Genomic DNA, 27249 nt, shown 5'->3' with positions numbered 1-27249 from the left:
GAAAAAGATTGACTGGTCCTGTAGACAATATGCAGTGCTGTCACATGGTTGGAGCATGAGAGACGTTTACGTTACCAAACCCATCCTGTTGTAAGCATAAATACTTCCTGTTTCACTCCCTGCTCTTTCGTCATTACATTGAGCCAGCTGGATCAGAAGTGTGACATTCTACACTGTGAGACCTGGTTGACAACAACTAGCCCTAAAACCGCTGCTTGTATAACTGAGTCATACTGTAAGAAGCTTTTGCAGAAAGCTACAGTTCATGTAAAAAGCAGTGCTCGTCTTCATGCGCTCTCTGAAGCACTTGCGTTTTCTCTGAATATAATACAGATTGTAGGTTTCAAGACCTGGCAATTCAATGGTAGAATAAATGTTACATTGTAAAAAACAACTGAAAGATTATTATTTTAAAAGTTGTCCAAATGCAACAGCCTGATACTTGGTGGGGCTTGTTTGGCAAGGTTTCTTAATGATTCCTCTTAGCTAAAGCACTACTCAGTCTCTGTACAGCAACTAGTTACACCTGTGAAGAAAACAGTATCTTCAGTCAAAAAAGCATCAAAAGGTTTGTTACCGTAATTAAGGAGATCTACAAGTATCATCAAAGCTCATAGGAACAAAACGAACTGAGGACCAATAAAGAGCGTATAAGTACGGTATGAAAAGAGCATCATATTAAATCAAAACTGCTAAAGCTTAAGCTAGTCAGGTAATCTCTCTGTATATCCAGTCGTCTAAGCTCTAGAGTTACTTAATGTGGCTGTATTTAGCATAACATTGAAGCGAACCTTATCGGTTTAATGGAGCCTATCTAGAAGTGGGACATATGGTACATTTTATACAAGTGTCTAACAGCAACTAAACATACTGGCTTCTCCACCTGGTCATCTGAAAGCAGCTGCCACTTGTGTCAGTGTTTCAGTCGTCTTAGTAGATGTGGTGTACTGCACATAGATGGATCAGGAAAGTCATAACACTGGCTTTTTAAGAACTGCAGGAAATTTCAGTGCATTCGTGATGAGTTATCACTCTGAAGGCAACACATTTAGCATGGCTATTCTTCTGCTTTTAACAAGGAAACAGATTCATGTGCTTGAGGCTTAAACAGAGGAGCTTCTGGCCTGTTTGTACAAAGCAAGAGTTTCAAAGTTAAAAGCGAGTATTGAGTAACAAGTTACAACACAGTAAAAACATAGTTTTGCATAGCATTTGGCCTTGCTGTACTTTTCAACACAAACCATCTCGACCCTATAAGAGAAAAATAAATTGTTAATGCCAAATGCTAAATGTTTCTCATCAGAATAAGTGGGACAAAAATGAATTTCATGATGAATTGAGAGGCGTACACGGAGTAAATGAACGCATCCGTTAAGAAAGTTGTAGATTATCATACAGTAGAAAGTCAAGGCAAATATGGCAATAACATTTCTATAGCTTTGATCATGCAATGTAATTCAAATGAGATGGGAACCAAGGAAAAACTCCCCTAATCGATGAGAAGAAGAAGGACGAAGCGCTTGGCACCGTTGTCGATAGCGCTCCAGTTTATCAGACGACATGGTTGGAGGTGGGCGTCGAAGGAAGGAGGGAGTGACCTTATGTAGGTCACTCTGCTCCTTTGATGACCGGCTCCCTGTTGAGATACGTGGCCCAGTACACCAGGTTGAACGTTCCAAACAGCACCGGGAACACAATCCTGGACATCTTGTCTATCTTGCTCACGCTGTTGTATGTCTTTTTGGGGTCCGGGGCCTTGGTCTCCGAGGGCCTGAGCTGCACGGCCGCGCTGTTGGAGATGGTGGAGATGGAGGTGTCCTTGGTGATGTTGGGAGTGTAGTTCACGCCGGCTGAGCAGGTGTTGTTCGGTTTCTTGGACAGCGCCATGGGGTCCCTCTTCTGTTGGGAGACGAGAGAAACACACGGTCTGATCACGGTTTCTGCACTGTAGTGTAAAGAGCTGCATACTCCAGCTGTACGCAAAACAAGGCAGAGCTCACACTGCATATAGCCTGGCATCGCCAGCCTGATCTCGCAAACTCACATTTGATGTGCACACACTGAAGAAAATGTGGGCTAGGGTTAGAGTTAGTAGTGCTGCTCCCCACTGATATCAACTGCAAAAAGGCAGAGCGATTAGAAACGGCTCTACAGCGAGTCCATGGTCTCAGGGAAGGTAAAAAAGAACGAGAAAACAATCATGCTGTACAGTTATGTTATTACATCCACAAAATCAACACACACACACACACACACACATAACAAACATACTGTACACACACACAGGTAGGTGAGGATCAATGCTTGTGGGCGATAGTGAATTGGCACTGTGCCTGGACATTGGGAGCTAAAGCAGCTATTGATCCAGCTCTATTTCAGGGCCTGGGTCGGATCCATCTCTCACTTCATTACCATGTGTGACACAGACTCCTTCCTACGAAACAAATTAAACCCTGACTTCAGGGAGGTTGATAACTAATTGTAGCTGCAGAGCTGCTTTGCCTGAATCATGAGACCATTAGCAGTGACCCGGGCCTCCCCTCACATCTGTGACACTTCATTCACAAGCTAATGCGTAAGACCAGGTTCAAACAGAATGCTGCTGGGTTGTTTGTCCTTGGGCATTGCAGAGACATCTCAATTCAGACCATAGAAGACACTGTGTTGACTAGTGTTGTCAGTAAGCTTTATAGTGCCAGAGCTGTGTGGAAGTTGGCAGTTCTGTGAACAAGCTCTCTCACACACGCACACACACGCACGCACGCACGCACGCGCACACAAACACATCCACGCGTGCACACACATACACACACACACACGCACACACACACTGTAAGGGAATGTGTGTGTTCGGAAAGGGGGGCTAAGTGCCTTGGTAAGCTGGTTATCTTTACAACCAGAGCGGTAAGGAAAGGGCAGCCCCAATGATCTATGTCCAGGGAACTTTACAACATACACCTGGGACTTGGAGGGTCCATCTATGACTAGGTTTTAAGTCTTGTATTACGTCCAGATTTATGGACAGGAAAGGGGGAGTTTCACATCTTCAGGTTAAATCGTGAAACACAGATATTGCATTGGGGCGCTCTCTCAACTGACCAGCCTTGCTGCAGGTCGCTTGACAAGAAGCCACACTCAAGTGTTTGTATCTATCCTTGGATGAATAAATTGTGGTAACTCTGTTGAACTGTTTTGCTTCTTAACCCATATTGAACGAGAAATTCTACGACAACTCACACACACACACAGACACACACACACACACACACACACACACACACACACACACACACACACACACACACACACACACACACACACACACACACCTTGGGCTGCTGGGCCTCCATAGCCTTCTTGCCGTCCCAGGCCCAGCTCCTCTTGGTGAAATAGTTGACGGTGGCAAACTCGATGAGGGCGGAGAAGACGAAGGCGTAGCACACCGCGATGAACCAGTCCATGGCCGTGGCGTAGGCTACCTTAGGCAGGGAGTTCCGGGCGCTGATACTGAGGGTGGTCATGGTCAGCACTGTGGTCACTCCTGGGGAGAGCCAAGAGGGGGGGGTCAGAACTAGCGCCGCGATAGTTTGGGCATGTGTGTGTGTGTGTGTGTGTGTGTGTGGATGTGTGAGTACAGTAGATGCACACACAGGCTACATCATGTGGTACTAGGTGTTTTTTGACACCTAGTTTATGTGAAAACCTTTTTTCCTTCTTCAACTGTTCACTCCATTGACCCTTCTAAGTTGATTTCCTTTTCCTGATTATCCTTTTCTGTTCATGTCGGGTAGTGTGTAGCATGCTTGAATATTGCTGTTGTGCCAACTTTTATACAAAGAAACCATACAAAATATAATGGGTAAAAAAATATTTAAAAAAATAAGAATTTGATAAACAGAAAATAACAACAACAAAAAAGAATCAGAAAGATGAACAGAAAGAGTCAGGGGGGTCCCTGGGGGAAGCCCCCCCCCGGGGGGCCAGTGGTATTAACAGGATGCAGGAACACAGCGCTGTGTTCTGTGTCTCTGTCTCGGTCTGGATTCAAAACAGTAATCATTGCAGATTAGTGGTTTGTTTCATTCATGCTGATCAGTTGATTCTCATTTCCGTGTTAATAAGAAATATTGATGCATTAAATGCAAGATTAATTAGGTGGAAAGAGTACATGGATTTTGAGCTAAACGGGGGAAACATTACTAAGTGTGTTTGGAAGCACATATGTTCTCTCTACTGGTGTAGAGCTTTCCCTCCTCAAACAAACTAACAAGCACACACACACACACACACACACACACACACACACATAGACGCACACACACATAGACGCACACACACAAACACGCATGCACACACACAAACACACACACACACACACACACGAACACGCATGCACACACACAAACACAAACACACACACACACACACACACATACACACACACACAACCCCCCACCCCTGTAGCCACACACACATACACACACACACACACACAACCCCCCACCCCTGTAGCCACGCACACACACACACGCACGAACACACACACACACTCACACGTAGATGCACACACACACACACACACGCACAAACACACATACACATACACACTGCAGCAATTCCACTAACCAAAGACGGTCCTGGCAGGCACCGACTCTCGGTTGAGCCAGAAGGACACCTGGGAGAGGATGACCGTCATGAAGCAGGGCATGTAGGTCTGGATGACGAAGTAGCCTATCTTCCTCTTCAGGTAGAAGTGAGCCATCATGACTGTATACTGACCTGTAGGAACCCAGTCAGACACGAAGGGGGTTAAGGGGGGGATCTCACGGAGCACCCTGATCAGCTGAAACGGCACTATTTTCCAATTCCTGGTTGCTCCAAATACAAAGCATGTTGGCTTGGCTGTCGAGCAAACAGGAGCAACATGAGGAAAAGCAATGCTTCTGTTTAGATACGTATTTATTTTAATCTACTTTATGAGTAGCTATATTAACTGTAGGGACTTTCACTGATCAATCCTCATTTGATAACAAGATAACAGTAGCCTATTGTCAACCACACATAATATGCTTTCCCCAGTAGCTACTGCAGCCTATAAATGAAAGTATGAACGGAATCAATAAAAAAAATGGATTACAACAAATGCAGTTCTGAGGGACATATTTTCAAATGAATAAAGTATGAAATCAATCCATCAAGACTGCTAGGCTTCTTTCTCATTTCCCAAAATGTGTTGCTGACAAAAATCACAGTGTTCAAATGAAGATTGCATTTGAAGCTCTAAAAAAAGAAATCATTTGGAGCCATGAAGTCTGATAAACTACAGGAAATCCACAGATGACTGCTGCTTTCTCCTGGCAAAATCGGATTTTTGCATCTCACTAATCCCTTGTCACAATCTGCATCCTGTAGCTCTCTCTCTCTCTCTCACTCTCTCTTGTGCTCTCTCTCTCTCCCTCTCTCTCCTGCTCTCTCTCTCCCTCTCCTGCTCTCTCTCTGGGTGACACACTTTTCTATCCTACGCTGTCAGGCCAGACGAGTCTCCACTGAAGACTTCCCTGGACCAAACAAACCACCCTGAGCGGGCAGTACTCGGACGGCCATAGTTCCCCGGCAACTGCCCTGATGACTGGGGGGGAAGGCGGCTGAGTGAGTCCGGAGGGGGGGGGGGGGGGGGTGAGTTTGGATGGTCCACAGACAGCCGGGGTGGCCAGACACTATGTCTCCAGCCGGAAGGACTCTGCTCCTGGCTGCGCTCCGATGACCGAGACCCAGCCGGCCTGCTCTGAGGACAGACCACCAGGTAGACCCCGCTCGCTACTGACCGCCTTCCGTGCTCGGGACCGGATGGGAATCTGAGAAGAGCCAGAATGCGGTGCTGGTGGATTTTACTGCTCGGGTTCTGGAGCGTCTACGGAGAGCTGCCGTTCATAGCAGAGAACAACGCGGCCATGTTGGTCAACTGGTGAGTACACTGGGCTGTAGAGCCATCTCCCGCACTTCCTCACATAAAACTGTGCCTGTTTTTCCATGAGTTGTGCGCGTCAGGGCCAGCGGGGTACATAAATGTCAGCAGCAGTAAGGGGGAGGCTGTCTGCAGCGCTGGCTTTAGGTGACACTAGGTGACAGGTTGTTGTGGAGTGAAATTGCCTTCAAAACACAACACTATGGGACTTGACATTTTCACTCTTTTGGTTCAGGATGATAAAAAAATAAAAATAAAAAAGGCACTGTAATATCAATTTGTCCTCAACTTGTCAGCTAAGTGGCTCTAATGACTGTGCTCCCCATGTGAGCTCTTTGACAAGCTATTCTTGACTTTGTAAAGAGGGTTTGCACCTGAGATTAGCTCTGCTAATTGAGGCCTAACTCTCCCACTTCGCCCCTCCCCTCCGGAAGTCTGGCTGAGAAAGAGCTAGACTTGAAGAGAGAGAGAGGAAAACAGAGCGAGAGAGAGAAAGAGAGAATGTGTAGAATGCGAACAGCCTGTGACGCATGTTGACACCTCAGGCAGGAAGGCTCCACTGCAGAGATCGTCATCCTTCTCAGCTGCAGCTTGACCACTAGAGCACCGTTGGATTTGCTAGCTTGCTAGCTTGGCCACTAGAGCACCGTTGGATTTGCTAGCTTGCTAGCTTGGCCACTAGAGCACCGTTGGATTTGCTAGCTAGCTAGCTTGGCCACCAGAGCAGTTTGCTAGATGATGGCGCTTAAAAGACAGCATGGCAGACTTAACTCCAAAGGGTTAGGGCCTAATGCGTGATCCGAGGAAAACAACGTCTTTTCCCCCCGCTCCGACATGGGTTAATGTGGATATCTACAGTGAGTGCTGGAGAGAAAAAAAACAACAGCCTATAATAACCTCTCTACCGACGGCAGAAAAAGTATATTATCATACCTCTTTTACATAACAGAGTTAAGCCCCCCCCCTCCCTTCCCCTCCAACGTCTCTCTGCCACGCCGGCCAATGGCGGTGCGCTGACGTCACTCTGTAAAAGCACAACTGATGGGGCCTGCACACGGATTAACTCTGCAGACCCAGTGGCTCAGGACGGGGATAAGTGTCCCCCCCTCCCCTTCCAACACAGCTCCAGAGACAGCTGGCAGTGTGTGGGAGGCGCTCTCAGCTCTCAAATCCTTGCTATTCATTTATTTCTCTCTATCCAGCTTGATTTGAAAACATTTTCTTCTCATAGCAGCTTTGGGCGACGGCGTAATCACACAAAGACGGGGCTGTGGAGACGGAGGCTGAATCTAACACGCCGGACGCGCGACCGCAGAGGCTGTCGTAGTAGGCGAGGAGGAGGGGGGAGGAAGTGGGGGGCGGAGCTGCGCGAGGGATGAGAGCAGAAATTAGGCGTGACCGCGCGCGGGTGAATCCGAGGGTGGGCGTGCCTGCATGCGTAGTGTGTGTGCGCGTGTGTGTGTGTGTGTGTGTGTGTGTGTGTGGCTGTGTGTGTGTCTGTGTCCTTCCTCTGAACTCTGGCGTGCAGTAGACCTGAGGTGAGCGGCTGACCTCTGCTGGTGTAGATGTCCTCCGTCCCGGCCGTCTGTCTGAGCAGATGGTACTGGTTGAGCCGCGAGCCCTCCTCAGCCACCACCACGGACGTGGCCGCCTCCTGGCTCCACCTGTAGACCACCTCTGAGACAGGATACGCATCTAGGAACACACAGAGGGAACAGACAGGAAGCTTAGCTCTACCAGGAAGTCATCCTCCACCTGTGGATGAATTGGTGCAAGCATTGAAGACATGTTGGTGCTCGCGTACTTATGAGAAAATATTTTTGCCTCTGGTCTTCTTGCAAAATATGAATTTTGAGAGTCTAGAGTCTGCATATTCTGTGGTGTGCGAACCTCTGAATGGAAAATATTTCCAAAAAAAGAAATATGAAGTGATTTTTGGGACAAGGTGTCTCCATTTTTGGGCATTTTGAACATACGGGCCAAGTCGTCTTTGTGGATAGAGGTCAATCTGAGTCTGGGGGGGGATTAAGTAGCCAAGGTTGTATTCACGCACGACAGGGAATGCTGTGAGGACAGGGTCATCACCACTACTTTCAATAAGAGCTAGAAGATCTTTAGTAGCCAAAGGGAATCATGACAGATGTTTAATTTTTCTGTTTAGGGAGATCTGGAATAAACCACTCCATCACCTCTTCTGCGTGCTCCCCAACATCGTTAAAGAGCGCCAGCATATCAGTTGCTGTACATCTCAGAACATTTAATTTCAACAGTAACGGAACTAAGTGATGTCCAAGGACAGGGACTGGATGTAGAGACCTGGAGCATCTGTTCTAATGGTGCGTTCGTTTGTGGTCGGAGGTGGCAAGTCGCAAGTGGCAAAATACCTACCTCCGACCTGTGTGCATTCGAGCTATATACCATTATATCACAGTTACCTAGTTATATCTAGTGCATTCAAGCAACTGGGGGCTGAGAAACATATCCGAATTTGCGACGAGGAAGTGCGAGTTCATGCAGTGTTTTATTTAATCATTCCTAGTAGCAAGTCGCAATTTGCCACCTCCCAGTTATAAACGAACGCACCATAATACTGTACCTCTAGTCCTTCTTGTCACTATGATCCCTCCTCTGGCAGTGCTGTACGGTACTCTAATCTCTCTGCTCATTTCCAGGTGGTCACTGACTCTAGACAAATGTACTGATTGTTTGCCAGTTGCAACTGTTTGAAGTTGCTTTGGATGAAAGTGCTACAGTAAATGACTAAAAGGTAAAATGCGAATGCACCGTGTTCAACTATAGCTTTGAGACTAAGGTTATGAAGGCGTGATCACTCAAATGAAAGCTGTGTCTAATTAACAAGGCTCAGATTTCATAATGAAAATTAATTTAAAGTGAATCTCAAAAGTGACAGAAAAGAGAAAGAGAAAAAAAATTACTGTCAAAAGACCAATAATAAAGGTTAGTGTAATGAGTGGGTTAAATGAGCATCACTCTAGTCTAGTTAGAGCTAACACAGCTCAGCATGGCTGAGTAGAAGGTAGGCAACACTATGGAACCAGCCAGCTCAGGCACTGAGGTCTAGGCATGATTGATTGATTGATTGATTGATTGATTGATTGTAGATTGAAGTTCACATTGAGAGGAAAACTGTACTAAACTTCAAGAACAACAGCTCAAGTCCACCACCAACATGATACTCATTCAGAGCTTCTGGAGTCCATAGAAATCAGTTGACCATGAAGCAGTGCACATATATCTGCCAGCTACTGTATAGACAGTAGGCCTGCAGCGAACTGCACCTCGTCATAATGTATCCAGTATGAGGTAATCATCTAGCCAGTGAGAGCTCTTCTCCGAGTGACAGCAGTGAGAGATCATGAGGTTGCGTGCGGTGCAAAGAAACAATGCCATAAGTGCTCAGATACTGGGTGCAGGCCAGCATCGTATTACAGTACATCTTGCAGGGAAAAGGAATATCCCCACTCTTTTAAGAATAAGTGTCGATGCTTTTTTAATGGCAGTAGGAAACAGACGTGTTTTGATCAGTCAGCCATCGTCGGTGTGCCCTACGGTGTTTCAGATCAGACCTCTGCTCTGGGTGACAGACCCATGTGGTCAGACCACGCGATCGATAATTGATGCTCTGTCATGCTGTTATCTTGGGAGAACATGGAGGGCCAGAAATTTGCACTTTGATTATATCTCATTCCCTTTCATGTGTCGAAGACACACACACCCAAGCCTCTTCTCAAAAGAAACCCTACATATTACAGAATCCTTTACTTGAAAATCTCTCCCTCTCTCTCTCTCTCTCTATTTTTCTCTCTCTGTGCGTTTGCTAAATCTCTCAGTGCTGTATTAATCATTCTGCTCCGGTGTGATATGGCTCTTGTCATCCAGACTGGATCGTCCCTGACCGTGAAGATACACCAGGCATCGTTCAGCTGCCCCCATAGCCCAGTCTGGCCCTTGGATGCCTCTAACAGATCAAATCAAATTGTGTGTGTGTGTGCGCGTGCGTGCGTGTGTGTGTGTGTGTGTGTGTGCAAGGAAATACAATCGGTAGTTTTTAAGATAAGCCCCGCAAACATTAGTCAACCATCATTGATTAGAGTGCGGTTGCTGTCTGACATTCCTTATTGGTACTCGTTCTATGCAGGAAGAGCATGGCGCTCTGGTCCAACTGGACCCGGTGGAGAATGAATACAGAACTCTGCATGGGGCGTAAGTAAGGCCCACCACACTATCTACACGGGAGATTGAGCCCGAGATGACCGTAGCGCTTTTCATATCTCTCCCAGGGGTAATATTTCAGCCATGTCTCCGGATTAATAAATCAGTAGTCAGCCTTGCCTTCCCCAGTGATAAGAAGGCTTACCTGCTCCTGGGTAAAAATACAGCAGCTGAGCAATAACAACAGGACAGGAGTAGCAAGCAGCCATATTGAATCACTGGCAGAGTTAGCTACTATGCTAACTCTGCCAGTGATTCTAAGCTACTCGAGGAAAACTATCTACTACTACTTTACTACCTATCGACTACTTCTTTAATCTCAAACAGTCCACACACCTCGTCTCGGTAATCACTGTGTGATAGAAGTGACTTGCTCTCCTGTAAAAAAAAACAGCTCTGTATGAACCAGAGACTATACTACCGATTATAAATTGATATTGAGCATTTTAAGTACATACGTGATAATAAGGCAGAGGTAAAGAACTCAGAGACTACTAGAAGGTAAATCAGGTCAGCTGTTCAGACTGGGCGTAATTGGATTGTGGTGGAGTAGGTGTCAGTTGGCTTCCACACATGCAACTTGGGGGCACAACCGTCAACGGTCATCAGAGACCAGTGAGCAGTCTTAACTCATGACTGAGCCAACTGCAGTTACAGTAACTCGTGCACAGTCCCCGTAGAGCCATCTAACGATCGATCGATCTATCTGTCTATCGAAAAACTGACATTTTGGCTAAGTCTACTGTAAGTGAATGGGCAGGTTGTTTGGGTGGCTCTGTGGCGCCCCCCCCCTCGGGTCGGAGGCAGCAGGGGGTGGTACGGTGCACTCTAGGCTCCACACCCCAGTCTAAATCCCATGTCTCTAGCACCCTCCCCACACACACACAGGGAGCTGGCTTTGCTCAATGTTTTGTTTGGTACTAAGCGGGACACGTTTGATATTGTTGTGTTCGTTAAGCCAAGACCATTCTGCCAGTCCAAGGACAGAGAAGAGCCAAGACCGTGTCGACCGACCACAGGGGCCTCGGAGTGACGGGGCAACCAGTCGCCCCGAGCTAGCAGAGTGTATCGGTCGGGATGGGGTGTAGAGTTTTAACCATGGCCTGGAGGTAGGAGGGGGCTGTTCCTTTCATTGCTAGTGCCAGAGTTTTAAACTGGATGTGAGCCGCTACAGGGAGCCAGTGTAGGGAACGGAGAAGGGAAGTTGTGTGGGAGAACTTGGGGTGGTTGAACACCAGGAGAGCAGCAGCTTTCTGGACAAGTTCCAGGGGTTTAATGGCTGACGCCAGGACCCCAGCAAGGTGAGAGTTGCAGTAATCCAGGCGGGAGATGACCAGGGCCTGGATGAGCACCTGCGCTGTTTCATCAGTGAGGAAAAGGGCGCATCCTCCTGATGTTGTAAAGCATGAATCTGCTTGTCCAGATTGATCTTGAGGTGATGTGTTGTCATCCAGTCCGAGATGTCAGCCAAGCACCCAGCTATTCGTGTCTCCACTTGTGTATCAGAAGGGGGAAATTACAGGACCAGTTGGGTGTCATTGGCATAGCAGTGATAGGAGAAGCCATGCGAGCGAATGACAGAGCCCAGAGATGTAGTGTAGAGGGAAAAAAGGAGAGGACCCAGGACAGACCCTTGTGGAACTCCTGTAGTCAGACTACACGGTTCTGACATCGACCCTCTCCATGTCACCTGGTAGGAGCGGCCCGTCAGGTAGGATGCAAACAGGGAGCATGCAGAGCCAGCGACGCATTTCTCCTCGAGGGTGGAGAGGAGGATCTAGTGGTCTACTGTATAAAATGCTGCTGACAGGTCTAGGAGTATCAGGACAGAAGAGAGAGGTCACTCTTGCGGCAAGGAGTGACTCCATCACTGCAAGGAGGGCGGTCTCTGTCGAGTGACCAGCCTTGAACCCGGACTGGTGAGGGTCTAGGAGGTTGTTCTGCTGGAGGTCCATCTCTGCCATTATAGTATATATAAAGGTAGTTAAAGTACATTGCTATACAATGTAACCCTGAAGCTAACATGTTTCAAAGTACTGTACATCAGGTGAAACTAGCAATAGCTCAGTCCCCTTTGACTTTTGTGTGATGTGTATGTGCGTGTGTGTTTGTGTGTGTGTGAGTGCGTTTGTGTGTGTGTATATATGTGTGTGTGTGTGTGTGTGTGCATGCCTGCCTGCATACATGTGCGTGAGTACATGTGTGCGATTGTGTGAGTGTCTGTCTCTGCATGAGTCATTCCTTGAGACATCTGTCCATTTTTTTCCTAAAAAAAATCTCAGTCAGGGGTACATGCTTTATGTGGCTGAGTTGCCAGGTGTTTTTAGTTAATTTGATAATAGAACATTTTAAACCACAAATGATTACATTGTAGCTCATAAAGACATTGCCAATGATAACACAATAGAAGACAAGACTTATTTCCATTGTGGACCTTGATGGAAACCCCTTGATCTTAACCCATCTCTGGTCTTGGAACCCTGCCAGTTTGATCAGTCAGCTGGTGTGCCTGTGCCAAGGTTACCAGAGCGTAGCAGAGGGAACCCTCATACCGTACCAGCCTCCAAAAATCTTCTGCCTCAGGGACTCAGTTCGTTAGAGAACAGGCAAACTCCATCACAATACTATTCCAGAGGGAATACAGTGAATACAGAGTAAATGAGGTACAGTGCTCTAGCCATGGTAACTTCGTACGTATCACGGCTAAACCTGAGGGGGTATTGTTATGCTACACAAGGTTTGACAGATGCTCTAGCATGCTGCACACAGCATCACATCAACTGATAACAACACACAGCTCTATAATCACTTCACGTCCTTGGAGGTAATGGAAACTCTCAGATGGAATTGAAAGTTTCAAATGTCTGGACAGCTGTGCGGGGCTGGGATTCAATCCGTGTTATGTTCAGTACTTGAACACACATAGACGCACATAATCACACACACACATGGTGGAAATCAATACAGAGGCCTGCACTGACATCTCCTTGAGGGAACAGAGTGGCGCATTGATTGTCTCAGAGAGAAAATGACGGGGCTAACGCAGGTATCTATGCACAGCGTGTAATCATAGGCGGCTGACCATGTGATCCATGTGCCCTGCCTTTTGAAGCTTATCAAAAATCTTAATCTGAAGGAGTACAATTATGCTTTACCATGTCAAAAATCCTTTCAGACGTGCCCTGGGAGAGAGCAGACACAATCACTATCGTTGACAAGGCTCTCCTCCTTCTCTCGCGTTTCCCAAAGCACCCCATTGGCGGGGTGTCGCTCCTTAGCTGCCCTAACACTCTATGCTCCGTACCTTTGAATTAATAAGACACTACATGATTTATCAAGGACGGGATTTATCATGTAATCCGCGATGTAACTCATGCCACACACACCTGTGTTTTCCATGTGCCGAGAACAAGCAGCTCTCATTCATGGCCTTTGATCAATGGTTTATTACCCCCACTGAGCTCGCCCGTACAGCTGCAGAGAAAAAAGACCACCCCCCCCCCCCCCCCCCCCACCCCCTTTTTTTTATTTCTTCTTCCATAAAGTGTGTTATGCCTGGAGGCACTGTGTCCACGGTTGAGATGGTATGTTTACTACCGAAAAGATCACTGGTTTTGTGTGTGACCTGACCTTATGGCACGGAGGGGGGTCTTTTGGTGTCAAAGGCTGACAATAGTAAATCTTTGCTTCCTTGCTGCATGAACCAGCCCTGGGGGAGAGACAAAGAGCCTGTGAATCCAACCATAAAAGTGATCCACAGCAGGGTTGATACTAGGGTTGGGCCGATGGACGATATCATCGTCCATCGCCAATGGTTGATAGAAAAATACGATGGTTGAGAACCATCGTCACATCGGCGCTTTTTAAACACTTGAGCTGTGAAAATGGAACAGTTGGGTATTATATATGTGTAGGCCGACGTTAATGAAGACCATTTAATACGTTTCCCACAGTTATTGTGTCCTTCGTGAAGAATTTGGACAGCAAACTGAGCGAGAGGCATATGGTGCGAGTCGACGCCTATACCGGAGTTATTTCTGCTTCTTTAAACATTGTAAATAATTAGATTAACTAATTTGAGTCGTAATCTACTAATTCTAGGCCTATGTGTCATAAAATGTAACAGATTAGAATGTATCTATAGCTTAACAAACATCTCAATTTGATGTAGTTCAACAGCCCGTACGCTCATGGAACATTTTACGCACGGACACGGAGTGAACATCATGTTTGTTTAGCTGTATAAATTATAATCTGTTAAATTATATGACACATAAACAATGTATTGGAAGGGCATAGGCAAACATTTGCAACTTCTTCCCTCAGTCATTTATGATACAAGACTAGGCCTATAACTAGGCCTATGACTAGGCCTATAATAGTAGGGTCTTCGGACTCGACTTGATAAACGATTTCATCAAACTTAGCCTGCCATGATCAGCCACATGCAACATAAATATTACCTGTTACAACAATAATATAGCATTAGCCTATTTTTTTGCAATTTATTTCTTACCTTTTCGCCACATTGAGGCCTACAACGCTTTTTATTAATGAGTCCAGTTCAAGGTTCTAAGCGAACCAACTATCAATAAATGACACACTATTTACATATATTTCGTTGAATAATAATAAAGAAATAATAATAAAGAAATTGTAAATAATTGTTATTTACATATTTTTTTTAAAAAAATACCACAAATGGCATAAAAAATGGCTAACAAAAACTCCACAATCTGACTCTATACTCTTACCCCAGGGTTTAGGCCTACTCTTTCTATTCTAGATTCCTGGCTAAGAAAACCAGCATGTTCACTTTATCAGGCTTTAGTAGGGAGCGGAGAGGAGTGACAACACTACCTGCGGTGCTGAACACGCGCTCTGATGGTGTGCTGGTTGCGCATATGGAGAGGTATTTACGCGCAATACTAGCCATAAAAGTAAACCTCGTTTGGTTATCTTTCCATCATCTGAGTGGATCGTCATCTCCGTCAATTGTCTCTTCCAGCAAGTAGGCTGTGATCTCTACCTCTGCGATTTCAGCAGCAGTGCGCGTAGCTGGTTTGTTTTTTTCCCCTAGAAGACTGCCCAGCGAGCTTCTGCTCTGCAGCGCTGGACTGATCTTCCTGCGTGGTGGGACTGACTGTTGGGCGCTCTGCACGGGTCGTTGTTGCTACCATCTCTGCAACCAGCTCGGTCTTGACGTGGTTCAGCTCGGGTGGCTGCATGTGTTCCCCTCGGTATCTTGGATCAAGCAGTGCTGATTTGTGCAAGATATCCATGGTGGCGTCATTATCATATTTGTTCGGAAAAAAAAGTAAAACATGTTTTATAGGCCTATTACGTATCCCGGGTAGGCTATTGTAGACTTGCATTTTCTCTCTAAATTAAATATAAGTTATTTCATATAAAGTGACTGCGTCATGTAGCCAGTTAATGTGAAGCCTGATTCTACAATAGCCTACCCGGGATACGTAATAGGCCTATAAAACATGTTTTACTTTTTTTTTCTTCGTTTTATTTTATTATTATTATTATTTCCATAAAATGACGATATCATCGTCCATCGCGATGTTTGGATGGCCACATCGTGATGTCATATTTCAGCACACATCGCCCAACCCTAGTTGATACTGTAGGCTGTGGCGCCTGACCAGGGTCTATGGTGCTGGAGGCGGAGGCACTGTACTGTAGCACGACTGGTGAAATGACAAGGCATGTGTCAGAAGCCTCAGAGCCATGTTATGTGTATTTGATATGTACAGTATGGAAGAGAAAAGTAGACAGTGACCCTTGCAAAAAAGGGATCGCTCTACGAAGCCTGTACTTTCTTACGCAACCCTATAAATACATGTAGTTCTGGATATCTCTTTACAACTGGAGGATGGCACTGTGTCTTACATGGTGACTCATCACATATGAACCACATGGTGAGGTTTTCTTTTTTTTTATCACGTTTTCTGAATTAACTCTGTGTGCCCTTATTACTGTGGAGGCAGAGGCTATGAGAGGGTCAGATTCCGCAGGTTTATCTTAGAGACTGCCTGAGGCATTGTGATGCAGCGGGTTGTGCTGTTGTGTGCGGCGCCAAGGACCGCGGAACCGGTCCTTGCTCAATACTTTTGAGCATGAAAAGTTCATAAAAAGGGGGGGGGGGGGGGGGGGGGCGGCCTTGAGGTTGGGCCCCACCTACTTTGACTGCGTTCCGCGGTCCATGTGCGGTGCTGGGAGTGTTGGGTTACCTGGGTTACCTTCCTTCACATCCTCATCGCCCACCTCTGCCCCGCAGATATTACTCATGAAAATAACCCTTGCCATGTAATCTTGTAGGATCCCACAGTGCATTAGGTACATTAATGTACTGTAGCATGGTTTTACCATACTGTATATACAGTAAGTGATGCAGACATACTGTAGGTAACCAGCACTGGAGGGTTGGTCTTGATGTAGGGAAAGGTCATTTTTCTTTTTTACATTATCAAAGTGTACATTGTAAGCTTTCAAGCGGAGGTCACATTTAGTGTTGGGTTTTGGGTACACCTCATACTGTAGTGGAATAATAAAGATATAAATTGTACAAAGCAGGATGACAACAAGGTTTGGGACGGCACATACTGAGAAAAGGTTCATATTCCATGAACAGAACAGCAGGTCAAGAAATCGAGTAACAGCAAAAATATGAGTGAAAAGAGAGGGATGGCAGGAAGACGGAGAGAGGGGAGGGAGAAAGAGAGAGACAGAACAGACGGAGAGAATAAGAGATTAGAGCAGGGGAATAGTCTACAACCATGATATGATTTAAAAGTATCTTTGGTCAATGAGATGGAGATAAAAAGGGCTTGGATCCAAGGGGCCTGGCACAAACAAAACAAGGAGCTTAACAAAGCTTTGGATACAGAGGTTTTCACATTTTGACATTGTCAGAAGCACTTTCTCACCAACTACATTGTAATGCCTGAGTGGAAATAAAACTTTTTTTTTTATTCTTTTTTTTTTAAAACTGAACAAAACAATGGAGGGAATGGGTTTAGATACACAAACTACTACAATTCAGGTAGCCTACCATACTTCAATGAGCCATAGAGCAGAAAGACTGACAGAGGGAGAGGTACAGAGAGAGAGAGAGAGAGAGAGAGACAGAGAGAGAGTGGGGGGGGGGGGAGAGAGCGCAGATCTGGAGTGAGCAGTGTCCATTAGGTCACAGGGATTAGCTGAGGTTAATGGAGCCATGGGGGAGCAGGATATACCAGACCAGAAGAACCTCCCTGGATTACTGTAACCTAACACATGATCCCACTACCACTGCCAGGAGGCGCTAGCTACAGAGCCAGGAGGCGCTAGCTACAGAGCCAGGAGGAGCTAGCTACAGAGCCAGGAGGAGCTAGCTACAGAGTCAGGAGATGCTACTGTAGCTACAGAGCCAGGAGATGCTAGCTACAGAGCCAGGAGGAGCTAGCTACAGAGTCAGGAGATGCTACTGTAGCTACAGAGCCAGGAGATGCTAGCTACAGAGCCAGGAGGAGCTAGCTACAGAGCCAGGAGATGCTAACTACAGATCCAGGAAGAGCTAGTTACAGAGCCAGGAGATGCTAGCTACAGAGCCAGGAGGAGCTAGCTACAGAGTCAGGAGATGCTACTGTAGCTACAGAGCCAGGAGGTGCTAGCTACAGAGCCAGGAGATGCTAACTACAGAGCCAGGAAGAGCTAGTTATAGAGCCAGGAGATGCTAGCTACAGAGCCAGGAGGAGCTAGTTACAGAGCCAGGAGATGCTAGCTACAGAGCCAGGAGGAGCCAGCTACAGAGCCAGGAGGAGCTAGCTACAGAGCCAGGAGGAGCTACAGAGCCAGGATGACAAGCTACAGTAGCAGAGCCAGGAGCTAGCTAAGGAAGGAAGGGATAGTGTCATCCTTTCCTATAGATCAGCTGTTGTCTCTTAATGTTAGACACAATGGAGTCTTGTGTTCCTACTGTGGGCTTTAAATGAGTAGTTTAGTATTTAGCATCATAAGCCCTGTTATAAGGTTATTTATGATGGTCCATATACCACTTTTGACAGACTTTGCACTATTGATTTTAGTGCTCATTGCTCATGTCACAGCTAAGTACACAATGGATCTCCAAGGGCATATATATCCATTGTGTCCTTCGGCATGGGCCTTAATATGCCCATAAAGATCCATTGTGTACTACTTAGCTGTAACACTAATATCTCAATAGTGTAGCCTAATCTCAAGAATATTTCAAGAGAGTAATATCTCAAACTATTGAGTGTTACACCTACAGTATGAACAGGTTGGAGTTTCTATTAGGGATGCACTGATGCATCGGCCGAACATCGGCATCGGCGATGTTGGCCTTGTTGACTGCCATCGGCCCATCGGCAAATAAAATGACATTCCCCGATGGTAGTGACCGATGTTATGTCGCAACAATTACGTCTTTTTTTGTTGCAAAACGTAGCCTACCCAGCTGCAGATTCGGAGAAGATCCGTGACGTAACGCTGCAAACGCACGTGTAGTTTGCTTTCAAATTAAAGTGAAATAAAAATCGGCGTTTTGGAACCAAACACTTCATTTCTTTGTTTCCCTGGCACAAAAGGGGGAATAAAAATTAAATAAAATAAACATCGGCCATCGGTATCGGCCGTCGGCTGGATTGTTATTTTAAACATCGGCATCGGCACAGAATTTTGCAATCGGTGCATCCCTAGTTTCTATTGATCGCTTAACAATAACGGGTCAGACAATTCTGATACAGTATTCTAGGTGGGCATCTAGATCTTGGGTGGGCATCTAGACCAATCTTACTTGATCTGCATCAGATTCTGATTAATTGGATTCTGATCGAGTAAGATCAAAACGTTAATAAAGATAATTATAATACTGTCCTCTCTGCCAGTGTGCGGACTCTATTTTGTCTATTGTGAAACTTGCCGTTCGTCCAGCACCCGCTGTAGTGGACGTTCCAGCGTCTTTTTATTTACAGTATTCTAGGTGACGCACTTCCTGTGCCAGACGTGGAGGCAGGCGAACCTCCCGGAGGCCCGCTTCTGATCTCCTGTGACCTCTGCAACCTTCCCGCCCCCCCCGTCTCCCCGTCCCGCCCTGCGGATGGAGGCGCCGACCTTTAAGAGTCACGGCTCAAACAGCGTGACGCCGCACGCCCACTTCCTCAACTGTCTGTGGCCCTGCCTGGGCGGGGCAGACTGCCATCCTCCTTAGCCCGGCCCCAGATAACCCCTCAGCACAGCGGCTGCCGGAGCGCCTCAAGGCGATAATCTTAATCTGCTACGACAAGAAGTCCCCAGGTATTTCTGTCTGACTTCTCCAGCCCTGGGGGGATTCTCTGTGAGGCAGACTAACTGGCTTACAGAGCACGGAGGGGGCTTGCCGCAGGCCTGGTAATACAGGAACTGACGCGCTGCAAGATTATTACAAATTATCATCGTGCTAAATCTGAATCTGTGTGTACTGTGCGCGCGTGTGTGTGTGTGCGTGCATGAGTGTGTGCACGTGTGGACTTCCATGTCTCCTCTACACATGTTGTTGAGGAGGAAGGTCTAGGGTGCCCTGACACATTTCTGACGGGCTGACTAATGACTTCATCGTGGGCAGGGTGTCAGGGCCAATAGCCCCGCCTCCTGACCGCCACAACAATAGATTGATGCCTGAGGTCCAGAACTGCCAAATTCCACCCTGCCATACAATATCCACCTGCCGGTGTCTGTTCAGCTGTGTATGAGCATCTGATCAATTCTGTGTATGTAACTAGTGTACAGCTCAACTTTCTGGATCATAATTTGGTAGTCCCTACACTGAGAAATATTTTGCTGCATACACACACTCACCTACACATATCAATCAATCAATCAATACTTTATTTATACATACTCTGCATACTCACTGTATATATACTGACTGCACTACTTTTTGTGCATTGTTCTTTTCTTTAGGCTATCCTTTTTTTGCACTAGCATTTGCACTGTCCTGTCTCGTTCCTTCACCCTGTCCAATGTTGTCTAAATGTTATGCACCTCGGCGCAAAGCAGATTCCTAGCACGTTGTAAAACTGCATGGCAATAAACGGTCTCTGATTCTGATAGATATTCCTATAGAATAGACTTGACCTGCGCTGTAAGAGCCATTCAAACCGTAGTATTCGCCTTATTAGTTATTTTGACTATTTCGGTTCTTGAAGTGGTGTTTTTACAGTGAACTTTTAACATTGAAGTCAACGGGCACTTCCACATCCGCACCCCAGACTGACCAATATGGCTGCCAGGTGAATAAGGCGAATTGAGAAGTACTGTATCTGTGTACTCACAGCTTCCAAACTTTAGAGGGCAGGCATGTGCATCCATGGGGAAATCCTCCAACTGCATGGGGCATTCAGCTGCAATGGTCAGTCTGAAAGACAAGATCAGAGAATGAGGAAAATAAGTCCATCTGTATCACTGTCAACTCAACATCAGGATTACAGTCATTCATTATTTTTTCAACCCATTATCATAATCAATTGCAATTGATTTTAAAATCAGCAAAATGTCTACCCGATATTGTAGTCAAATATGCCTACCATCATTAGACCATGATAAGACTTACAGTACCTGAGTTATACTGTATGAATCAAACAAAATCTAGAGCAACGGTGACACCTGGTGGTAAAAGTGTAGCATTACACTCAGGAGCAAACTACTACAAAACTCTCCTTTCTTCTTTCTCACTCTGTTTCTCTCTCTCTCTCTCTCTCTCTGTGTCTTTCTTTTGCTCTCTCACTCTCCCCATCACAATCACACACACACGGATGCAAATCAGTACGCTCCAACATACAGTAGGTATCATCTGCACACACTGCATGAGCCTGAGGTTACAGATTCGCATCAATTCTGATGTCATACTACCCCCTACTGGAGATTCCTATAAACACTGTCCAATTTGTTGAGAAGCAGTTCAATCAAATCAGCATTAGTACTACACTATGTCCTCCCTAACACTATGATTTTACAGCCCAACAGAGCGCCTTCTTTATATGAATGGGTCAGGTCCTGGCCAGCTCCTATCCCAAGCCTGTTTCACACAATGCAAGACTAGTAAATCTGCATATATTATTAATCTTAAATCAATGAACACAGATAATTTTAAAATATTATTTGAGTGACATAAATCTAAGAAATAATGCAGCTATGATCAATATGACAGGCTTAATATTACATACTCTCATGGCATGTCCGGGTACAAGGAATACACCTGGCTGCTTTATTCCAAGTGCCTGTGTGTAATGCTCAGCATCGCCCTCTGCTGGTCTGGTAATGGTATAACACGGTTCTCTCCCATTACATTTGGGTGACCCACAGTGAATAAGGGAATAAGCAATGGATTCACGACTCTGATGTGCTATAAGATTAAATACTAATGCAGGTGTGAACTAACCAACACAATCAATCATATAATGAGTGCATGCTTTTATACTTGTCAAGGAATCTTCTCTCAAGGTCTCTCTGGTACGTGTCTTATTATTCAGCATGCTTCCATTTCAAAGCAGAATCTCTGTTTCCATCATTAACATAACAGTAGAACAGCCAACTGCCAGCCCCTCAAATTAGCTTATACTGATTGCATTATAGAAGTTAACACAAGGTTGGGGGGGAGAAAGTGTCCTTTAAATTAATGTTCATCTGAGATGAATTCCTGGCTCAGAGGGACAGGTTTGTCATTAGCAAGGCTTAGAGCTGGAACACAATACTCTGATAGTCACTTTGGCATCCACACATGCAACGGTTGGTACATATTTCACAAGTGCTGAAATACTTAAATTAGTGGACCCAAACAAACGGGAAATTGGCTCCAGAATGCATCACTTAATTGTTTTTTGTTCTCACAGTTTTACTGACTGGCAAGAGAACTGCAAATCATCAGATTCAGAGAAACACTAAGAACTTTTCTCTCATATAGAGAGTTTAGATAGACTTTAGTTATACATACTTATATTTCACCTTGCAATTTGGTGATAGACATTTGCATGTCATGATACAGTAGCTTGGGTAGAGGTGGAAGGCACATGTGTAGATCCTTCCTCTAACACTCTTGTTCCGGCTTCAGAAGTGCATTACAGTAAGAGCAGGCTGTAAAGGCACTCTAATGGTTGATATTGTTAGCAAATGTGACTATTACAGATCAATAATGCGCCCACATCCGTTTCCTTATTTCACCATTAATATTTCATGTGAAGTTTAGTGCCAATTAAACTAATAATATGAGAACCGGTGAGGAATACGCCATTCTGTAGGTGCTTCAAGAAAGGTGATAATGTACAGGTTGTTTTCTTTGGGAAATTGAAACGTTGTAATTATGTGTATGGGGGGTGGGGGGTGGGGTCCACGGTGATGTAGGTCTAAGCGGTCTCGTGTTTTGGTGCAGCTGCCCCACCGGGGACCGGGGTTCGCGCCCTGGCCTCATCAGATCAGAGTGTGGCCGGATCCCCAGAGGGTAGAGTGGCATATTAGGCTCCCTCCCCTCCCCGAGGGTGGTTGCTTTAACGGCTCAAGTCTCCGTCGCTCCACAGAGACCCCGTGGGGATGTGCGACAAATCTGCCACAGTAACAAGGGGACGATGTGTGATTGGCTACCAAACTGGGTGCAAATGGGACAAAATCAGAAATGCATTTTGAGAAAAACATTCTAATTATATTAAGAGCATGGAATAAAAAATGCAACAAGACTGCACATTGTTCTCTGTAAACTATGAAAGCATAAGATGGCATTATAAAAAATAATAAAAAACATCCCACACTGGCTTCATTCTTCCATGCAGTGAGCAGTTAATTGCTACTGCATCTTTCATCAATCTCCATGTGACCTTCAGTGAAAAACATGCTTAGTGTACATAGGTGAATACAAGGCAGCAGAGTTAAATGCACGTGAAGTGACAGAATACTAAAAAAAAAATCCAAATGTGAAACGGTGACTCTTCCAATAATGACAGACTGTGGGAGCAGGACAGGGAGGCGTGGGGGTCTCGCTCACAGACATTACAACATAAGCTATTGTAGCTGTAGTGGTAGGAAGGAGGAGCGTTTGTTCCCTCCATGCCTCTGTGCTCTGGCAGTGTGGTTAATGGGGCAGGAATTGCATGGAGGGAGCTCAGCTGGGGGAGAGAAGGAGGAGGAGGAGAGAGGACGGAAACACATCACACAGGCTCCGGCTCCCGGGCCGAGAGCCTGCCTCGCTAGTCTGCCTGGGAGAGGACTGGGTCACGGCAAACACGGACTCCCTGCTCTGAAGTTCATGTGACCCACATGCAGAGAAACGGACTATTGGATGAACCCTCAGAGAGATGCAGCCCGGTCAGGGGGATGCATTCACAGCACGGGACTGATTCAGTTCTCACAGGGTTGTACTGTGTTACTGTACTGTGCTGTACTGTGTTGTGCTGCCCTGCATTGCACCATACTACAGTATACTCTGTGAGGCTGATATTTCAGCCACTACTCAAACTCTTGCTGAGTTTACTCTGAATTGATATACCTCTATATAATTTGAAGTAGTAATAGACACACAAGGTACTGTAGGATATCATTAAAGGATAAGGACACTGAATTTCATGTTTAGCCCTATTCCTGGCTTCCCTGGCTGACTAGTACAGGTTAAAATATTTCTGTTTTGTGCAGTACAGAGTTCTGTGTCAATAACGTCGGCGCGCGCACCCTGGCTCGTTAGTAGCTATGGGAACACTCTAAAAACTCTAAAAAGTATGACATACGTGGATTTCAAGTTCAGGAATTACATTGTTTATGCTTGCCAAGCTCAGAAGTCGTCCTGTAAACACCATAGGTCCTTTCGCCTCTGCATTTCGAAACAACGTTAACTTGTAAACAGTACTAATTTCACCGAATATACAACAGCCATCCCTTCACACTGTAAACCTCCGCGAAATTCGGATTTGGATGAATTCCGCGGACGACTTCAGAGCTTGGTAAGCATAAACCATGTAATTCCTGAACTTGAAATCCACATATATCATACTTTTTAGAGTTTTTCGAGTGTGCCCATAGCTAGCAACGAGCCAGGGTGCGCGCGCCGACGTTATTGACACAGAACTCTGTACTGCACAAAACAGAAATATTTTAACCTGTACTAGTCAGATACATGCCAGGGAAGCCAGGAATAGGGCTAAACATGAAATTCAGTGTCCTTATCCATTAAATATTTCGAGTAACTCCTCCTGCTACTGTACAAGTCAACAAACGGACAAACCAAAACCCATTTGATCATATGAATCAACCTAATGAATAACACGTGAGCGGACGCCTCATATTGCCATGTTGAGAGCTGAGATAGACAGAGAGCTCTGCTGCTGTGGATCAGCTCACCTCATGGTGTAGAGCAGGGTTCCATCATCCTGCAGGCGGAGCAGTTTGTTCGGCGTGGTCATGTTGTGAGCGATGGATTTCTTCCCGTTGAGGAAGAAGGTATCGGGGGTCCAGATGTTGCTGGCCAGTAGATTGTTCAAAGGAAGCATCTGCATCGGGCCCTTGAAGCACAGCCGTTCATCCTTCCAGCTTTGGCGGAAGAACACGTCGATTGTGTATTCCTACAGAGAGGGGGTAGCAGTGCTGTGAGTTATCCACTGGTGAGCATATGGCCAATGACATGGACTAGAATAGAAATGGAACCTATCAATCGTATTATAGTTCTTAAAGGACAGGTTCAGAATTTAACATTATAAGCCATGTTATAAGGTTATTTACGATCATATACAACAGCCGATATCAAAGTTTTGTCAAACGGTGCACTCTCGAGATATAGCCTGTCACCACTAACACACTCAATGGATCCATAGGTGCATAGACAAAATCCCTCAAATACACCATAAACTCAAAGACAGGAAACTCACCGAGTGGTCACTGGTGTCTGCTGATGCTCTGACAAAAAATTGCCACAAAATATGCTTGCGATCAGGTTTTATTTATCATTTAGCATAGAACTATTTTCACCTGCAACACATATTATGTTTGTAAACTTCCGTTTGAATTTTGGGAGGTCTTGACTGAGTTTGGAAGCTACTGTAGAAGAAGAAGAGCCGCTTCTGGGTCACAGGTCTACACAACAACAACAACAGCAACAAATCGAGAAGCCTAAGATTGCTTTGTAGCTGGTATTTGATTGATGGTGTTAGGTAGAAGTGTTTGTTGATCAAAACAAATATGAAACGCGGATTAATCTAAATATCTTTGGCTTTGTTGTCACTCAGTGAGTTTTCTGTCTTTGAAGGCAAGAGTTAATGGTGTTTTTGAGGGATTTTAGGGGGTCTATGCACCAACAGTATGGATCCATTGAGTGTGTTAGCGGCAACAGGCTTTATCTCAATAGTGCACCGTTTGACGAAACTTTGATATCGGCCGTTGTGATATCGGCTTATAATGCTAAATTCCGAATCTGTCCATTAAAATCTGTCAGCACTGCAGTTTACTGTGCGAGGGCCCTATAGATGATCTTACCATTTCAGTGTCAGATACTGGGCCGAAGCTGGTGACAAAGATGTTGGTGGTGATCTCTGTCACCTTCTCTATAAGACAGAACACAGTTCAGAAGGGTGAATGGTCAAGGTTGGTCTGAGCAGTGCCATAATAAACAAACAGCGATGCGGACCTTTTTTTTCACACTGTATGTTCTGTAGCAGGCAGCTATCACAGTACCCATTTCCAGTTACTGTAGTCCATTCAGCTAATCAGATCTACATTTCATACTCCTAACATCAGCCTTTAATCATAAATGATCTGAAAATGTGTTAAAACAGACTTCACATCATAATTAAATATTAGGCTATTTTATTTGTTTAAAAAGTATATATATACAGTATATATAGTAGAAAATAAGATTTCCTCCCCAGCAACAGACATTGAAAGTTCTCGACCAGAGAACAATGACAGAGCTTTCAAGGTCGCCAGCCTGCTGGCGCGTGGTATACTTTAAAGTGGTGGTGATTCAGGACGTTGGCATTGGCACCGTTTCACACTCAGGACCGAACAATTACAAGGATCATGTTTCCTTGTCTGAGGGGGTTTATGAATACAACTCCACTGACTGGCTGAGGCTCCGTAGTGCGGGCGAGCTCCATGATCACTCACTCTTACTGCACTGACACACAGAGGGTACAAGATACAAGAGGTCTCTATACACCTCTGTTTAAACAAGTCAACCCCATAAAACATATAATGTACTGGGTCAACACTTAATACAGACACGACTATAATGCCCTAACAAAGAAACACTGTAGAAGCACACACTTTGATTCACATTGAGATGTAGGCCTACAGTATAGCACACCGAATGAGAGGAAGAGGTGGGTGTTGGAGGTGTTTCATACCTCCCAGGCCAGGGCGGAGTCTGTTGTCATAGCCATCCAGCAGGCCGTCCAGAATGCGGGTGAATATGGTGATGTTATCATTGAGCTCGGCCTCTTTGGGAGTTCCAGTTGCAGTCTGGGAGAGGCTGCATGTGTCACAGAAGGAGGGACATTCACTGGACAACATCCAAAATGTAGATGTGTCACATAAAGTAGGTTATGGTCAACAACATATGTTAAATGCACATTATAAAATAGATGGATGGATGGATGGATGGATGGATGGATGGATGGATGGATGGATGGATGGATGGATAGATAGATAGATAGATAGATAGATAGATAGATAGATAGATAGATAGATAGATAGATAGATAGATAGATAGATAGATAGATAGATAACACATTTTCCGACATCCACCACATGTGAAAAAATATGCTATGAAAGTTAGTGCCTTACCTCAAACGGCAGGTGATGCTCACAAGCCAGACAGAGATCCACAGACTTCTCATTGCAAAACTGCAGCGCATCCCATCGCCCATTCCTGAAACAAAGTCAGAATGTCTCTGTGCTTGTTCCAGAATGTTTTTGACAGCTGTTCTAAATCATCATTTGTGTGGTAGGCTATACCATCCTCTACAAAACGTGTAGGCCTACTACGCGTAATAGGCTACATGCGTAACGCGCATAAGGAAAATATCTAA

The 27249-nt window shown here is 45.4% G+C and overlaps 2 protein-coding genes across 2 annotated transcripts in view; one reads left to right on the top strand and one right to left on the bottom strand.

Annotated features, from left to right (window-relative positions):
* Positions 1–1608: 1608 nt before the first annotated feature.
* gabra5 (gamma-aminobutyric acid type A receptor subunit alpha5) lies at positions 1609–27087 on the bottom strand (the record flags this gene model as incomplete). Its single annotated transcript, XM_084444858.1, has 9 exons — positions 1609–1899; positions 3330–3541; positions 4627–4779; positions 7517–7660; positions 20524–20606; positions 24569–24789; positions 25697–25764; positions 26566–26690; positions 27005–27087. 9 exons carry the CDS (start codon positions 27085–27087, stop codon positions 1609–1611), a joined length of 1380 nt encoding a protein of 459 aa, XP_084300984.1.
* The window catches only part of gabrb3 (gamma-aminobutyric acid type A receptor subunit beta3), a gene marked incomplete at both ends in the record, with an annotated part of 55790 nt that continues 34411 nt past the window's right edge, over positions 5871–27249 (top strand). The window contains one exon of the mRNA XM_084444856.1: positions 5871–5965. Within this exon, the coding sequence (XP_084300982.1) occupies positions 5871–5965 (95 nt within the window). The remainder of the gene's footprint in view (positions 5966–27249) is intronic.

Source organism: Borostomias antarcticus, assembly GCF_949987555.1.
Source record: "Borostomias antarcticus genome assembly, chromosome: 10".
NCBI lineage: Eukaryota > Metazoa > Chordata > Actinopteri > Stomiiformes > Stomiidae > Borostomias > Borostomias antarcticus.
The sequence above is the reverse complement of the archived record's forward strand: the minus strand, read 5'-3'. Positions and strand labels throughout refer to the sequence as shown.